The sequence below is a fragment of the Daldinia vernicosa genome (assembly GCF_022497035.1).
Source record: "Daldinia vernicosa strain CBS 139.73 unplaced genomic scaffold F5Y00scaffold_23, whole genome shotgun sequence".
NCBI lineage: Eukaryota > Fungi > Ascomycota > Sordariomycetes > Xylariales > Hypoxylaceae > Daldinia > Daldinia vernicosa.
The window spans coordinates 323,143-340,933 of NW_025953939.1; the positions used below are offsets into that span (position 1 = coordinate 323,143).

Here is a 17,791-nt window from a genome sequence, read left to right on the forward strand (position 1 = left end):
CCTGGTTCCAAAAACGGCAGTTTTCCTATAATGAGATTCACCATGGCTACATGCTCACTACGCGAGGCAGCCATATTAGGTACCTGTCTACTACATATATCGCGTCTGTTTACTATTGCTAATTTACTCACTTACTCATCTTCGACTCGGGAACTTCCCATTTTTTCCCCTTTAACGACTCTCTCTGCCGCGTCGTAGGAGCTTTCAACTTGGTACTACAACCTTGAAAATCAAGACTTATCAAGCCCACGTTACCGCAATTAGCAAGCGGCGACTTTGTCAAAGTGGGGGGAACCGGGGAATCCAGTACGTACATCCATCCACGAACAGGGAGTTTCTTGGGAACCTTTTTGCAATTTATGTCTCAACAACTCCACTTACCACGCTTCTAAGCAGAGCCAAGCGTCCTCGTCGTTTGTGGTTCGACCATTCTAAAAGTTCTAGACTTGAAGGGGCAGGTGATCAACATGACCCTACTAGGGATGACTGGTCCCAATGCTTTGGATACAGACAACTTCTATTAGTTCTTCCAGCCAGCCAGCCTTCTTCCTAACTCAGGGGCGGCAACATTAAGACGAGGCGAGCAAGTACACTACATACATCGATCTCGCTATCGATGCAGAAGTGTAACGACTGCTACTATAACTGTTACAGCAATGCGGTGGACTCCCACCATCACCATCACTTATCAGCAGTACGTATGTAAGACGGTAACTTGCATCTTGCTGCCGCAAATCATATCAGGCTTCTTCTCCGCAGGCATCGGTTCCCCTGTTCACTTAGCGTGATACCAATTACCTACCTGGCTTAGGACCATGCATACTATGTATCTCTGGTCTGTCTGAATATCGACTTTTGTGGGGTTATTAGCCGCCAACAACGGTCGTGACGGACATACGGTATGCAAGCGGGCAAACTCCCAGACAAGAACGGAGATAGTTCGCCATGCTAAATCCAAACCTGGCACAAAACTTGCCAGACTTGCCAGCCTCGCCAGCCAGCGACCATCGCTCCATGACCCTGAATACGGTCCTGCAAGCGCCCACGAATGGTAAATCAGCCCCCAAAGCTGACGAATGCATTCGGCCGAATATCCCATCTCGATCGCGGGAAAACGAAGACCAGACTACAACAACATCATAATATTCCTCCGTGCGCTTACCTATCCTCCCGTAGTTGTTGTCAAGTGATGTTGGCCAACTACTAATACGAACGTCAGCCTAGAGGGCAACTGACGTGAAAAAAAGCGTGAGACGCCGCGGCTTGCTCGAGCTCTCGCAGCTGTTCTCACTAACGAACAATTGGCCTTTTGTATCACTCACGCGATCCCAGGACGATCAGCACGCAGGACAGAACCGAGAAAGCGCCGCCTTGCATCGGGAGCGAGCCAACGAGCAAACCTATCACGAGCGAGCTGCAGCCGTAAGGTGTGGTAAACGCGCAATGACGGAATGCAGCGGCGCGGGCGTCCCATAAGCCCAATCCCGCTCCGCACGGTCTAAAATTCCCCTCAAAGCCCATGTGGCAGGCCTGCAAGGGCTGACCAGCCAAGCTGCGAAATGTCTGCTGCTGCTGCTGCTTCGTAGGGCGCCTTCTAGAAGGCATTGATACAGAGTCCCGGGCTAATACCCGCGTGCGTTCCGTACGACCTTGAGCTGATGTGCGCTTGAGGCCTTTTCCAGGAAATCCAAGCAACCTAAATCATGGCAGCTGAATACCCCGCTCCACCATGATATGATTATTGTCACCATCGCCTATCAGCGTCGCATTTCATATATATTGTCAGGTATTCGCCTATCTGCATACTGATATATATTATAGCTGGCCACTCGGTGCTATTAATTCGATCCTGATGCACGAATCCTATATGAATATGTTATAAATTTATATATATTGTAAGTAAGAGCCGTGGCTTGTCCTGACGAATTACCTTATAGCTCTATTCCGTACCATGCACATGAGAAGACTCGTCAGGCGGTCAAGCTCATCGTTGCAAATAGGTCTAGAACGGGCTATCAACGTTATTACTTACTATTAGTTTTCATTCTACTTGGCGCCCACTCACTGGATTGTGTAGTCCTGCAAGGGGTGATTTATTAGGGGTCTTCCTGAGAGATTATACGAAGACATACCTTTTAGTCGTGTTAGCACTTTTGCTCGTGGATAGGTAATCACGACAACCCAATAGGCGTACAAGATTTAAATATCTTTTCGTTTAACTAGAGTAGAGAGGGAAGTAGTTCGCACTACCTAAAAGTAAAAGGCAACATTAAGACATGGGGATATTCAGTAGTAACAGGAAACTTTGCTAGGACACAAAATAAACTATATACGTAAGTAAGGGAGGGCAACAGCCGACACAAACGCCTAAATCCCTGACTAGAGCCTAGGCAAACTCGACCGCCAAGGTTTACGCGACGAAGACGGCAGGTCGAGCAAGATACATACCAACACATCCACCTGAATAATCCTCATACCGCCTCGCTTTCTACACTTCTACCTTACTTCTCCTCCGGCGGCGCGGCACCACCTGTTGTAGGGAAACCCATAAACATCTTGAAGTAGTCCTATTCCGTCGTTAGTATATTGCCCGGTTAACTAATACCGATTTTGTTCCCGTGGGAAAGGTAATGTTTAACACTTACATAAATCATCCACTGGAGACCAGTGAGAGTACCGATCATGACAATTCGGACAGGCAGGCCGTTCCACAGTCCCATAAAACCTATCTCCTTGTAGTTTCGGGCCACGGCGGCACCGAAAGCCTCGCCGGGTTTGCGGTTCGCATTGAGCTTGCTGACTAGCACATCGGCAGGGTGAGAGACGATGGCGCAAAGGATACCAGCCAAGTATCCACCAGTGAAGGAGACGGCTGTTTGGGCACCCGTGCCATAGTCGCTCTTCTTACCCGGGAGGCGGTCATAGATCTTCTCGACGATGGTCTCGAAGGAAGCAAACTTCATCATGGTGTAGGGGATTTGACGACCCCAGAGCGGGTATAGACCCTTGTACAGTCCACCAATACCTTCAGCCGCCGTGATCTTGCTGATACCGTCGAACGTACCCTTGTACGGTGGCGGTATCGTCGTCTGCATGCGGACTTTGACGGCTTCGAATGGGCATAGCGCGAGGTCGGCAAGGAACTCGGCGGAGGCAGAAGCAGATAGATATAGTAGCGTCTTGTATTTGTGCGCATTCTCGGGGCCCGCGAGATCAGAGTACGTCTTTTTGAAGTACTCGTACCAGCCGTACTTGAACGCTCCCTGCGCCGAATATCCGAACAGCGTCGGGCTCCAACCAGTGAAGATACCCGGAATACCCTCTTGCCGCAGAATTATGCCCCATGCTTGGAAGTTCCCCTTGTACAGCTTCGAATCGACTTGCCGACGGCACTTGACGAGATCCAAGGGAGTGACGGCGGTATGAGTCAGACCCTATAATTCTAACATGAGACACAGCCCTCGAAAGCGATTGCATGATAGGTTCCACTTACACAGGCGAGAAGACCACCAAATGTGGCTGCGGCGTAGAAAGTAGGGCTGTAGAGCTCTAGCTTTTTGCTGTCGCTCTTGACAGCACTGCTAGCTTTGTCAAGCTCCTTTTGAGCCTCGGCGCTGAGCTGCTTCGTCTTATTCTTCGCGTCGTCAACGACGGAGTACGCTGCGTAGAGCTCCGGACGGGCCTGGTACGGAGTGGCCTTGGTAGCCGGAGTAGTCCGCGCCTTGGTGTTCAACGGCGGGCCGAAGGACTGGTGGAGGACATGCTGATTAGGAAATAAATATGACATGGTGACTAGGTCCGATTCGATCTACTGTCTCCCAGTTAGTATGAGACATTTCATTATCAACAATATCAATCGTTGCCTTGAACTCGATTGCTTCACGGCACAACATGTCTAAACTTGGATAATAACTCAATGGATTAAGATACCGCGATGTGTCAGCGGATTTAACGGGTAACGTACCGTTTCACTTGGGTATGTTATCCTATTCCAATCAACTCGAAGTCGGTCGCAAACCTCAATATCCCGTTGTCAAGCACGCTACTACAATGGGACGACTTGAAGTGTTGTTCGGGAGAAGGTTTCTGGAGGCTCAAAGGTTTAACGGTGGAAAAAGGAATGAGGGAAGGATGCTCCGGAGATAAGGTATGGTTACTACCAAGGTAGTCTTAACGTCCAATACGATTCCTTCCCTTGTCGAGACATCTCCTGTTAGTGACGTCGGAGGGGTCGGCAGAGCAGCAGGGCAGGAGCTTATGTACCCTGTTACAAGAACATATTCTAAATTCTCACCTTGCCCGGGTCCAATAATTGATTAGACTTTCCGATTTAGTGGGGGTCAAGCAGCGAATCTACAGACTTATAACATAAAGATGATGATGATGAGTCTTTTTCCTTCTTTATCGTACCGGGTCAATTGGGATTTATAGAGTTATCTGTTGTGGCTTTGACTTCTTGCGAGAGATATCCAGCAGTATATACTTAAAGGTGCAATTAGAAGTGCTACTATATTTCTCCAGCACTCCAAGGACGACCATCCTTTAGTCTACGAAATAATTTCAACGCATATTGTTATCAAAGCATAAAATACAATACACCTTTAAAGTCAATTCCAATTCAACGAAGGTCAATATACATGAGTACCTCGGTACCTGGTGTATAGCAGCTTCCAACTATAGTAGGTATGTAAGTGTGGTTTACACTAGAGCTGTGTCACCGTGGGGCATCAAAAGGCCCCCACCTCGAAATTGTCAGGAAGGCGGCTAGCTCGTGATATCTTCCGTCATCTCAGACTCCACAAAGTCTCGAGCAAATCCAAAATTCTTACTCATACGTTGAACTACCTGACCTTTTTGATATTTCTGAGACGAACCTTGGAACTACGAGGCTTCCTTTAGGCGAAGAGGCTATTACCGAGGATAGGCAAATCTTTGATTCGAAAAGGATAGACCGCCTTAAATAAGCTCTTTGCCAAGGACAGGATTCTCCGGTATAGCCCCCCTGCAGCATCATAGGTTTTATACAGACATGGCGCAAACGATCAACAGTTCCGCGCACGTCGGTCCGTCGCCTGTTGGAACCAAGCCGTTCGTATCGAAATGGTCTTCCCGATATAGAGGTGTATGTCATATTACCCCTTAAAAAATGAGTCTAATATTATTATATATACTACAACACTAGACGTGCTCAAACCGAATATTAACTAACATACCACGTTAGGCTACAGTACAAGATCTCGAGCCCCCCGAAGCTCTCTCGCTAAACCCCTCGGACCCCGTCTCGCTCGCTTTAATATCCGCCTTCGAGCGCGACTACACGCACCTGACGATCGTAGACTCGGAGACGCGCGCGCTGCTAGGCTACGTCGCCATACCGGTGTTGCAGGCACAGCTCGACACGGGCAAGGTCAAGCCCGAGGACCCCATCTCCAAAGCCATGGCGCACTTCGAGCGCAAAGGCAAGAAGTACAAGGTCATCACCATGGCCACGCCGCTAGAGGAGCTCGAGGCGTTCTTCGAGGGCGGCGCTTCCGGCACCGGCCAGAAGCAGGAGTTTGCTGTCGTGACCGACGAGGGTAGGCGATTCGTCCTCGGCGTTGCCACGCGGAGCGATCTGGAGGAGTTCGTTAAGCGGAGACCGGCGTGATGGATGAGATGAGCGAGTGGATGTAGCGCCTAGGAGTTAATCGGTATGATCCAGACGGGGTTTGATATCAGGAGGGCATGGTAAATAACGGGTCAAGATCGGGCAATTAAGGGAAAGGCGCTACAGGAAGAAGGTGCTTTATCACACCGGGCTCGAGATTGTTACGGAGCATTCCTTGCATGGAGGGATTCAACACCTCGGGCTGGTTTATGCTATAAGGGCCCCCCGTTCAACAAGACATGGAGGCTACGCTCGAGCAGAGACGAAGTCGCAAATTGTATGTATGTAATGTGCTTCAGATTGCGAACCAGCATTGGATGATTACGCCGTAATATAGACAATTCGTATTTATCCCCTTAAATATCGCTCGTTCGAGCAACTCCCCCAGCTCACGGCTAGCTAGCTAGATGGGGAGTTGCTTCAACACCAGAGAAAACTCGCTCTCAAGGATTGGATGACAAGGCACTTATTTACTCAGGGACCCAGTCATACACCATCTTAAAGTTGACAAACGTGCCGTCCTTAGCCACGACCACATTCCGCACATACCTCCTCTCCCCACCCACGTTCTGGAACCCCCAGACCTGCAGCGCCGTCCACCCCGCATCCAGACTCTCGACGTGATTCAAGACGTGCGTCTCGCCCTTCGGCCCGCCCTTCTCCCCCTCCCCCTCCTCGAGCCAATCCCTCGCCGCGAAATCGTCCTCGACGACCCCGGTCCTACGCGCCTCCCCCTCCGGCCCCACGTGCGCGGCGAGCTCCTCCGCGCCGATCCACCGGCTGCGCCCGCGCACGCGCCCGAACAGCCAGTCGCTGTGCTCGCGGAACAAGTAGTCCAGACACCGGTTCTCGGCGGTGCCCTTGACGCCCGCGGTCGCGATCTGCTGGATGTCGATGCGCGTGACGAGCTCGGTGGTGCTGGTGTTGGGGGGCGTGGCCGGGCCTTGGTACTGCTTCGTGTCGAGGGTGACGGTCGCGGCGCCGATGGCTTTGCGCACGAGCCAGGATACGCCTTGGAGGGAGAGGGCTGGGTCGACGGGGTCGGAGAGGGTTTTGTTCTGTAGGGGGGGTTGGGTCAGTAGTGTATTAAGATGGAGGACGTTCCGGGGGGAAAAGGCTTGGAATGGTGGTGGTGGTGGTGGTGGTGGCTTACCAAAACCCACTTCCCGTTTAGATCGCCAATTGTCTTGGATGCCGGAGCGGCCATGGCGTTTGATGTCTTAGAGGGCTGTGTCTAGGACTAAAGGTATATAAAAAGGAAGAAAAAATCAAATCAAGAGGAGCTTGGGTAGGTATATAAAATTTGCTGGCTAGGCGGTATATGCTCGTACGACGTCGAAGGTCAAAAAAATCGGATTGAAGGTATCACAATCAGGAACAAGAAAAAAAAACCCCCAGAAACATGGAAATAGCTCACGTTTCTACGACCTGACTAATTAAATTAGTCCCCAAACTCGATCGATCGGTTATTACCTATTTATATATGTACCTAGATAGGTTATGTATTTCTATGTATAGGTAGCTGGTAGCGATCATATGCTTCTGCAGCACCAACTCAATCGTGGGACGACCCGAGGCATGACGCAACTCCCAGGTACAAGCTTGCGTTTTGAGGGATAAGCGGCCGCTCAACTGTGGAGGGGTCAATTGCTAGGTACCTACTTCAATAGTATGTACTTGTGTATGCGGGGTACTACATATACGCTAATAAGGTATGTAAACGGGCTTGGGAAGGAAGCTACCTACTACACTGCTACATATCGACAGCGGCGTCTTGGATTACCTCCTACTTTACATAGTACTATATGTCTATACCGCAAGTACATACATCCAATCTTGTACGCATGGATGTGGCTTACATGTGCTTACATCCAGTACCTATCTGCCGTCCCAAAGTGCAGTTCCACTTCTAATAACTATCCTGCATTTACCAGCCGATCTCTAGATGCGAGAGAGGTAGGTGACGCGTAACATACCTAGGTTAACGGATGCTTGGTGCTTACACGTACGATATCACCTATTTAGACCGTATTGAGTTGATGATCAAAGACTTTTGTTCCTAGACTGGAATATATACTTTAGGTAGTCAAGAGATACTAATCTGAGGTTTACTCTAAAACGGATACACTACAATAAACATAGATAGGATGAAAAGGGAAAAGAAATGCAAAGCGCAGGTAGCGAGGTTTTAAACTACAATAGTCTTTGTACTTTCATGTGATGTAACAAGGACATCTCACATCTGTAACCAACGGGGAAGAATACCTAGACAACTCTGGTTGCGCGGCTTGGAACGTTACTTGCTCGCGTACGAGATCTCCATGGCAGTCGATAGCAATAGCATTTGCTCAGAACTAAGCCTCTAATATGTGTTCTTATTAGAATGAATTAGGTCCCGGCTCTAAGTACGGTGAAAACCCCCCATACGCCTAGGATTTTTTTATACACGGACATGATGATTTCTTGATGAAGGGAACGCGGGATAAAAAAAAAAAAGGGATATCCTACTCGTACAATACAATTGCGTCGCCTGTCTTCTGCTCCTGTACACCGAATAAAAAAAGTTATTTTTTGAGACGACAGCTTACCATCGCCTGCAATTCCAAATCCGTCGTCGACCCGTTATCATGGAGTCATCACTGGCAACCAGATTTTTCCCTTCCTAGGCTTGGAAGGATTTGGGATCGCCATAGCCGTTTGGCTGCTTTGCTTATACATGCTCGCTTTTGAAAGGCGAGTGAATAATGTCTTTGGGGGGGTATGTAAGGTTATATTTCTCGAGCTTCTCCTGTTAGGGTTGCTCAAATCACGGCCACCACTTCATCCTCTTGTAGCTCTCGATCACTTCCTCCACTAGTTCCTTCGTGATAACCGGTTTTTGGTACTGGAATCCAACTACCGCCTCCAGCCGGCTGCCGTCCATGCTGAGGTCCGTATCCTTCAGCAGCTCCTTTTCCATAAAGGGAGTCAGCGGGCCCGGTCTCGTTATCCCAGCATCGGCGAGAAGGTCTGCCCAGGGTCCTAGAACATCGTCGTTGACATCATCCACAACGCTATCCATGTTGAGACGGGCGAGGTTGCTGAGAAGCTGGCCTTGGAATCCAGTCTCGATACCGAATACTTGGCCAATAATTTCGGCGATCGTACCCTGATTTGTCGTTCCTTTATCTACCACATTGAATGTCGGCGTCCGGCCCATGCTCTTCTCATCCCAATTGGCCTTGCCAGCGTCGTACCAGGCGGCAACCGACCATAGAGCCCGTGTAACATCGTCAATATGTGCTGTGTTTGTGTACAGGTCCTTGGTCCATAGGAATTTCATGTCCTCACCCATCGCTTGGTAGACGCGCGCCATGCACAATGCCGTCGCCACCCATTGAGATGCATACGGGCCGTAAACATGGGGTAAGCGTACGATGACGAGATTTAAGCTGTACGGGGAAAAGAGCCTATAGTTAGATTCGACCACCCTCTTCGAGAACTTGAGAATGTCAACTTACCCTTCAATCTTGGCGAGTTCCTCCTCCGCCTGAAGTTTGAACACGGCAATCTTGCTCCAAGGCTTGAGCTTGTCCGTCTCTTTGCTCGGCGCCGAATTCGACTTGTATACCATACCCGTGCTCAACTCTATGAAGCACTTCACCCCTCTCTTCGCCGCCTCTTTACCAACTGCTAACGACAGACCTAGAGACCGTACTTTGTATACTTCATCTTCCTGGGAATATCTCGTCTCGCCGCCGCAGTTGAAAACATAATCCCACTGTTTGCCATCGGGCCGGTCAAATATCCGTGCCAAAGCCTCTACACGAGAAATTCATAATTAGTAACGGCTCGAAGGAAAGAAAAAGTCTAACGAAGCTTGCTAAGACCTACGTTCTTTACTTGCGTCTGCTTGTATGAATTTGTCTGAGGAGCATGCAGTCTCGAACTCAGGCGCAAGCCAGGCGAGCTGCGGTAATACCTTATCTACTAAGCGAATTTCGGATGCGAGATCGTTCTCGTGTATATACCGGGCTAAGAACCGTCCGATATAACCAAGCCCGCCGATGATGAGTACCGACGGCTTCTCTGCGGCCATTGTGTGCGCTATTGCAACCCGATAGGTTGCGGTGTATTAGAGGGAAGAAGGAAACGGGGGAGGACGGGTTCGAGGCGCAACACGGGCGCGGGGCTACAGACGACTGGGTTTTTTATTTTTATTTTTTTTTCCTTCCGAGGGGCCGTGATCGTGAAGAAGTAAAATGACGGACAAGGCTATTGTTGGAAAAATGTTCCCGGTCTTGGAGATTTCAAGAGCTGAACTCGAACAAGCTACAGAGCACCGACACTGCGGTTATGTACTAAAGACCCAAGGGAATGCCTGTCTGTATTGTCAAGGTGGAGCAAGGGGCTATCCGTCCAACTCCGTCGAAGGTTGTGTCAGCTGCCCGAAGCTAGTAATATTGGTTCATTTCGCGGTTTAGGGGGGGTGAGGGCGGATCCAGTCCAAGCGAGCAGACCAGCCCTATATAGACGGAACAGAGCTAATAGGCCGCAGAAGGAATCAAGATTACTTTTACTGCTTCGATACTTTGATGTCTAGTGCAACCCCAACTTGTAGAGAACAGATAGAGAGAGATGAGAAGAACAAAAATAAATTTTAAATTGTGTCGTATGTGCAATGTGACGCAGGGGAGGCTTGGATTATTATGTACGTATGAGATATCTGCAGAGAACAATTGTAGGATGTTTAGGTCTAATGTACATAACCTACCTACATAATGTGAGCATGAGCAGCAGCAGCAGCAACAAGAAAAAAAAAAAAAAAAAAAAAAAAAAAAAAAAAAAAAAAAAAAAAAAAAGCAAGAGAAAACTAATATGTAACGTACTGTAGATCGGTACGCATGGGGAGGCCGCCACCGCCGCCAGCCCAGGTTTGGGCTGGTATGGATATGGTTATGGGTATGGTCGATGGAGCATCAGGGAGAAGCTGTGGAGTCCCAGCAGGTTGCTCCTTGTGGTTCATTTATGCACCCAGTGATTGCGGTAACCGCTAAAAGAGCACCTTGGCAAGCTGCTTGGCTGCGACCCCCCTTGTCTGTTTAAAGATGGATCGCTTGGGGGCCCGGGCTTGGGGTTGGGCTTGGGATGGAAGGCTTGGTTTTAGGTACGTAGCGTATGTCAGTGAGCAGTCCAACACGGCGAACAGAGACAAGAAAACGGAACGAACCGGCTTGAGAGCATACCTAACCTCCTCCTTCTCGTTAGAGATTAGAAAATGCAAAAAACAACAATGTGATTTAAATGTTTACAATACATAGTCGACGTATAGGGTGGCGTATAAGGTTGTATGTATCAATCACTACCTATGTACATACCTAACGTTGCAGATGGGATCAGATGGGATGAGATAGTCATGGCCACCGCCTCGTAACGCACGTAGTGGACAATTATAGCAACTATGCGATGCAACTCAAAGGGTGTCAAAGATGTTCGGTATTGATATGATATTATTAACGGATGAGACCATGTGTCTTGGGTTATCTTACCTTTTACCTTATAGGAGGAGAGGCGAGAAGGCAATAACAATAAGGAATAAAATAATGAGCGGGGGGATGTTTAGGTGAATGTTTAACTTAGGTATTTCATCAACTACGACATTGAGAAATACAATACAGTAGTTGCCTGTGGAAATAAGGATAGGGAAGAGAAGGCACGCTAATGAGATACACTACTGTGTAGCGTTAGGTAGCGTAGTGTAGAGACATGGGAAGCAAACTTTATCAATTACATTGGATATACATCTTAGGTTAACCCAGGTAAGTTAGGTAGACTATGTACACCCCCCTTCTTGGTTAGATAGCACGCAGCCAGCTGAGGCAAAACACTACCTACCACAGTACCACTAATATCAGGTTACTAAACTTGAAACACATACAATATCTGATATCGAGTAGGTAGGTAGGTACAGTACGTGGACCTATATAGGTATCAACGCATTCATACTATTAATGCATTCACGATCGGTACATATATAACACCGGCGACTGGAACTTCGGCTGTTATCACTACCCTGACTACCTATTCTCCAGTCTCGATTCAGTCTTGATTTAACTTCATACCTAGGTCATACCTGGGTCCTAGCTAGCCTAGCTAGGTCCCAATGACGCCACGGCCGATAGTTGGGTTCCATTCTTCACGGACATAGTCCCCGATACGCATGAGCGCTGCGGAATCTTCTATAATAATAACTCACACATATTATTGCACATCTTATTCCGCACGTATTTCCGAGAAAATATCAAGACTAAAATACAGATCAACCACCCACTGGCGCCAGTTCGTTCCGTAGTCCAGACCTTAATAGACCTAGTTCCATATAGCGTCAAACGGGCCTCGGCCGATAGGTATTCAGACACCTCAGGTCACCTGCCCACTTCCAACGACAGGGACAGTCCTCGGCATCGCGCCTTTTTTATCGGCGCGGTTACATGGCGTATATTACATACCTACCTATTCATACTAGGCGCCTACGCTAGGTGGTATGTAAAAGAGGCTCTTACGGAGAAAGCTTCGTCTGATGTACGGCCAAGAAGTCCAACAAGTCTCCATATCATCACCTGAGCATCAAACGTCCCCGGACTTTTAGGATCGTCTGTATCAGATATCCGCTACGTATGTACTTGGATAGCTCATAATGACACCACCCGAGCAGGGCTCATAAGCGCTACTGAGAAATCAATACAATACTGAATACTGGGATCCGAAAAGATTCCCAGGTTTATTCTAACTAACTAGCAGAGTACCGAAACCGTCCTGCCGTGTAAGCTCACAGATAATATATCCCTTCCCGGCCAATCGTAAATTCTCCTCGGCTGGCTGGCTGGCTGATGCAGCGAATTATTCCCTGAAATGACAATTGACATGAAAACCCTGTGCGCTATATGTACAATACTGAATACATACCACGGTATTTGTCTATGGTCTATGTCAGGGTACCCTATCCATACCCATACCGACTTGCCGACGTTTGCAAGGGGAATCCAGCCTCTGACATCTGTGCTTTTTTTCCTCAGCGAACCCCCTATCAGACATATCCGGGACCCTAAATCGCCCAGCCAGCCAACCGAGCGAATCCTACCTGAGCTGGGCAGAGACACGAAAGCGGAGCGTCCTTCTAGAAACATTCCATGCAGTGCACATCATCTTCCCACGGGGCCGTAAACGTCGACCAACGACAACTCGCCTGTTTGCTCTGCGCTCTGTGCTCTTGTCCCTTTCCCTTTCCTTTCCGCTATCGTGAGTCTTGGCGAAAGCGTGCCGAAACTTGCGACGCGGTGTATTGTACGTAGGTACCTATCTCATACTTATATATCGAATCTCAGGCCACCTTTTCAGATAACTACCTATTTTCGAAAGTTGCCTACCGATGTGTCGACGTGCAGTAGCAGGAGGAGGGGAGAATGACAACAACAACAATAACAGCATCAACGCGCAAGGTAAGATTAGGTTAGGTAGGTCGGGTTGGCCTAGGACTTCGCTCGTACACCACGTAGACTACATACATACCTACATACGTACAATTTCCGACGCGCGCAGAGAAGAGGCAGAGCAGAGTCGACAACACAACTACATACTGCACCGGATACCCTCCCCGGCCGGCCGCGTGGACATACCTACGTAGGACGATCATGACAGGCAAGTAGGCAGGCAAGCAGGCAGGCAGGATAATAATTCTCACGTCTTCCGTATCTCCTCTAACTAGTGTAAGTATAACAGGTATACCATACCAAGATCCGCTGGTTGCTCTTAACCGTTTTATAATTATAAACCGTCTTTTTACAGTTACACTTTCTTAAATATTTAAGATGATAAATGTTAGTAAATATTAACGTTTGACACGCTTTTAATAACAATTCGAATCTAAACGTTTGAAAAGGCTTGAAATATTCGAATATATTAATACTTTAAAATTTTAAATCATTTAAATCATTCAAGCGTTCGAGTCTATCTCTTTCCCGCTGCCCCTGTCGATCTACCCGAGCAGCAAGAAGCCTGGCAAGAGGCCTGTCTGGCTGATTAAGTCTTTAGAAGCATACCCAAGCAGCAAGAAGCGTACCCAAGTAGCAAGAGGCCTGGCTAATTAAGTCTTCGGAATCGTCTATATAAAGGCCTCTCCCCCCTTCGAAAGCGATTCTTCTTTCTTTCCTTCTAAGTCTTCAAACCTCAGCCAGCCAGCCAGCCAGGCCAAGCCAAGCCATTATAGCCAGGACCTAGGACCCAGGACCCAGGACCCAGGAGTCATCGTAGCCCCGTAGCCTCGTAGCCTCATCACGTAGCCTTATCACGTAGCATCGTAGCATCGTAGCATCGTAGAATTGTAAAATCTTCAATAGCCTAGGTAATCCTACTGCTTCTAATTGCGTTTGTACGCTCGTTTATACGCTCGTTTGTACGTATACGTACCTTCCCGTTAGCTCCCGTGGCTCCCGTGGCTCTCCCGTCTCCTTTTAAACGTTTAAAAGATTAAATACCTTATTAAATTTCAATAATTTAAAAATATAAATACCCGAAGTGCTTTCAAATGGTTTAAATATTTCCAAACGCTTGCTAAAGTTATTCAACGTTCAAGAAGTTGGAATTTCATTAATGAAAAAAAGTTTAAACGGTGAAAACACGGTGAATTAACGGTTTACTAGAACCAGCGGAACTTGGTACGGTATACTAAGGTAATCACTACTAGAGTCCAACTTAGGTATCTAATTCGGCGGGACGGAGCGAGAATTACCTTACCTTAGATATTAGTTTAGTTTAGTTTAGTTAGTTTAGTTGCACCGGTATTCTATCGCAGACTTTTACCTGCATGTTCCCGAGTCTAGATCTACCTAAATATAAATCATACGCTACAAAATTACATATTTTCTAATTACCTCGAACAACCAATGCCAGCATATGCCTGCTAATTTTTATTATTATGATTACCTATTATTAATTTTTTTTTTTTTTTTTTACGGGGTTCCTTAACCGCGCAGATCGACCTCTCCTTTCCAATGACGCTATACGCTATTTCAGATAGATCGTCGTCTCGGGACTAACCTAGCAGCCTAGGTAGGCACCTATGTATTTTACGTATTATGTATGGATAGACGTAGGTATGTATATATAGTGGAGGTAGTATAGCGGTCTAGAAAGAAAAGAAGAAAGAAAGAAATGTTCTAGTTAGTTACACTATGTATGTTAGGTTAGGTACCTGTAGTTAATCCAAGACCTGAACCTCACCTCTGATGTGTCAACCACGCGACACGACGGCTCCATCCGTCCCAGTATGTAGTATGTAGTAGTAGGCACTGTCTGTACCTTACATACGATAATACATACACGTACATAGAAGAAAACCCGAATCATTCCATCCGCGATCTGGATTCCTTCTGGAAGCAGAGACAGACAGAGATCATCGGCTACAAGAAACGCGCCAACCTGTTTCTCCCTCACCCCCCCCTTTTTTTTTCTGAATTGTCTAAGGGGGTAGGTAACGCGAACAGCAACGCACATGTATGTATACAGAAACGTGGTCATGTTCCATTGCATCCCGTCGTTCCCTTCCCAATCAATCAATCAATCCATCAATCAATCCTTCCATAACAAGGGGTAAGGAATGCAGAGAGACGTACATAAGAAACGAAATACTTTGAAATAAAATAAAATAAAACAAATTAAAACAAAATAATAAAATTCTTCTCAGCCCCCCCTTTTCCAACCCACCTACATACATCCAAAGTCGTAGTAATGATTCCATATAAAGCCGCCAAACCAAATGCTGTAATGTTGTATCTGCAACGGTCGCGACGCGGGTTGGCCGGGTTAAGTACCTCTATTTCAAGTCATTGATTTGCTTGCTCATTTGTTTAGTTTAATTCAGCAATAATAAATAATAGTAACGTAGTCCCGCGGCGTCGACTTGCATCGACTTGCATCGTCCTTGAAACAATGAGTCCAAGACGGAAAAGCCTTCTTTCACTCAGACACGCATATACTCATCTAACTTACATACATACTCGTGTTTGTGTTTGTCTGATTCAATTGCGATGCTACTGCATGTACGTCTCCCGCAGCCGGAATTGCATCCGGGGCACGCAAGGGGTCCCCTCGTTTTTCTCGAACTCGCTGTCTCACTCCAAACAGGAAGGCCCATAAGTTCGTGCATCGCCAATCATTAAACATCGAGCATCGAGCATCTAGAGAGACTCGCATCTGGACTCGGGAAACAAGATTTGAGTTGTCGACAGATACATATATCTAATTACGTGTCGCCCCATCTCATAATATAATAATAAAAATCTTATGCCGAACGAGCTATTATTATCTACTCCGCGCTGAAGCCGGAAAGGATCGTACGATCAAAAAAAAGGATCTTGCGGGGGACCTTGGATCTCACAAACTCAAAACTGTTGGGGGGAGATTATGCCCAGACAAGGCCTCACGTCTAATCTAAGATGTTTCCCCTGGACCGTACACGAACTTACCAAGTCTCAGACTGTCAGACATATTTTCCGAAACCTTGTGACTGGTCATCATTCCGATCTGTTGCTGCCGTGCAACTATTCGTCATCGCTGTCATACCTACTCATCGTCCGAGACTCCCGTAGCCAAAAACCACGCCCGGACGTAAAACCTTTCCGCATCATCATATCTTAGAAGTGTCATATTAATGGTTCGATGTCACCCGTCATCGCATCATGCTTCCGACGAGCTCCTTATGAGCTTCTCTGTCCTTTGCACCCTGGCTCAAGCTTCCTACGCTCCTTAAGTCGCCAACCACGTCCTTGGCCTTTCCGAAGTAGACCTCCTGTAGCAAGTTTCGCATCTTGAGCTCCATATCCTCTACGAGCTTCCCGATATTGGCAATCTGCTGCTCCTCGCTCTCGGCCGGCAGTTCGATCTCGATCTGGCGGGTCATGTTGCCTGAGAGATCCATGTCTCCGAGGCTGTTCGAGTTGGTAGACAACGATAGGATGACGGTGGACGTTAAGTTATATTGGGTGAAACGGGCTCGATCGATCGCCTCGAAGACATGAATCGAGTCCCAGGCACCCTCACTAGCGCTGCCTGGTCTGGCCTCTGATACGGGTACAATATATTAGCCGCGGAGTTCTCATATTCGAGGTAGGTGAGGAAGTATATATATCACCGACACCAATTACGTCGGTTGTCTTCTCGTAGTTGGGCTCGTGCTAGCTTCGAGGTCTCAGATGTGAGATACAAGATCTGTAACCTCCGATCTGAGCTAGACTCCATGTCTTGGAAGTCGGGGTAACTCAAAGCACCAAGTTCTCTAAAAATCGAGGAATAACATAGTGCTCTCTTGTAACTACTTTCGAATATATTGACGAGCAGCAACGGAACGACAAGTACTTCTCAGGCCTGTTGTATACTGAACCCTAGGCACATGCTCCACGTATAGAATAATGAAAATTCACAAGCCAAACTTACCCTTCTTTAAAAGCACAACGCCTGCGAAGCCGTCATCGAGGTTCCAAAAGTAGACGCTACTGACGCCGCCCTCGTAGTAGAGGTCTCGGTAGAGATCGAAGGCTTCGTTGGCGCGGACCTCCATTTTACGGACCTTCTCGGACGGCAAGCTAGCGGCGGAAGCAGCACCGCCTTCGAGCGGCGGGTCGAACTCGTTACTCCATGGCGAGCGGTAGCTGTCACCGTCACGATTGTAATCGCAGAGAAGGTAGTCACGGCCGGTCTGCTTACACCGCCGGATCGAAAGGGGCTGATCGACGGAGGAGAGGAGGTCCTCAGTTAGGTCGGGTGCCAGGCGGATTAGGGAGTTTAGGTGTGCGGTCGTGTGCTTAGGGTTGAGACGTCGAAGGAGGTCGCTGGCGTATAGTAATGAACGTTAGCATTAATCATGGCTATGTGTATGCATATATGTAGTATATATATATATATATATATATATATATATATGTCTCTTGATTTAGGTAGAGAGAATAAGGCAGCCAGGGGAGAGCGAGAGCAAAGGCAGGAGGTGAAAGCAGGAGAATACGTACAGAGCCGAGTCAAATGGGTCGGCCATGGTGACTCTTAAAAGACTCGTGATGCTATTTGCAGTTTCTCCGAAGGGTTCTATAACGTAATAATTCCAGAGGTAATCTA

At 47.7% G+C, this 17,791-nt stretch overlaps 5 protein-coding genes across 5 annotated transcripts; 1 reads left to right on the top strand and 4 right to left on the bottom strand.

Moving 5' to 3' along the window:
* Positions 1–1,991: 1,991 nt before the first annotated feature.
* Positions 1,992–3,919, bottom strand: F5Y00DRAFT_77699 (mitochondrial phosphate carrier protein). Its single transcript, XM_048014134.1, has 4 exons — positions 3,494–3,919; positions 2,646–3,434; positions 2,449–2,567; positions 1,992–2,325 (listed from the first exon to the last, which is right to left on the bottom strand). Exons 1-3 carry the CDS (start codon positions 3,785–3,787, stop codon positions 2,502–2,504), a joined length of 1,149 nt encoding a protein of 382 aa, XP_047864857.1. The 5' UTR covers positions 3,788–3,919; the 3' UTR covers positions 1,992–2,325; positions 2,449–2,501.
* Positions 3,920–4,401: 482 nt separating this feature from the next.
* F5Y00DRAFT_77710 (uncharacterized protein) lies at positions 4,402–6,091 on the top strand. The gene is made up of 2 exons (XM_048014135.1): positions 4,402–5,122; positions 5,222–6,091. Exons 1-2 carry the CDS (start codon positions 5,030–5,032, stop codon positions 5,645–5,647), a joined length of 519 nt encoding a protein of 172 aa, XP_047864858.1. The 5' UTR covers positions 4,402–5,029; the 3' UTR covers positions 5,648–6,091.
* F5Y00DRAFT_77696 (uncharacterized protein) lies at positions 5,625–6,987 on the bottom strand. Its single transcript, XM_048014133.1, has 2 exons — positions 6,801–6,987; positions 5,625–6,705 (listed from the first exon to the last, which is right to left on the bottom strand). Exons 1-2 carry the CDS (start codon positions 6,852–6,854, stop codon positions 6,118–6,120), a joined length of 642 nt encoding a protein of 213 aa, XP_047864859.1. The 5' UTR covers positions 6,855–6,987; the 3' UTR covers positions 5,625–6,117.
* A 1,428-nt stretch (positions 6,988–8,415) lies between these two features.
* Positions 8,416–10,144, bottom strand: F5Y00DRAFT_77915 (uncharacterized protein). The gene is made up of 3 exons (XM_048014136.1): positions 9,521–10,144; positions 9,148–9,448; positions 8,416–9,078 (listed from the first exon to the last, which is right to left on the bottom strand). Exons 1-3 carry the CDS (start codon positions 9,723–9,725, stop codon positions 8,454–8,456), a joined length of 1,131 nt encoding a protein of 376 aa, XP_047864860.1. The 5' UTR covers positions 9,726–10,144; the 3' UTR covers positions 8,416–8,453.
* A 6,208-nt stretch (positions 10,145–16,352) lies between these two features.
* Positions 16,353–17,711, bottom strand: F5Y00DRAFT_253146 (F-actin capping protein, beta subunit; the record flags this gene model as incomplete). Its single annotated transcript, XM_048010016.1, has 3 exons — positions 16,353–16,744; positions 17,117–17,511; positions 17,686–17,711. The coding sequence occupies 3 exons, from the start codon at positions 17,709–17,711 to the stop codon at positions 16,353–16,355; spliced, it is 813 nt and encodes a 270-aa protein (XP_047864861.1).
* Positions 17,712–17,791: the final 80 nt, after the last annotated feature.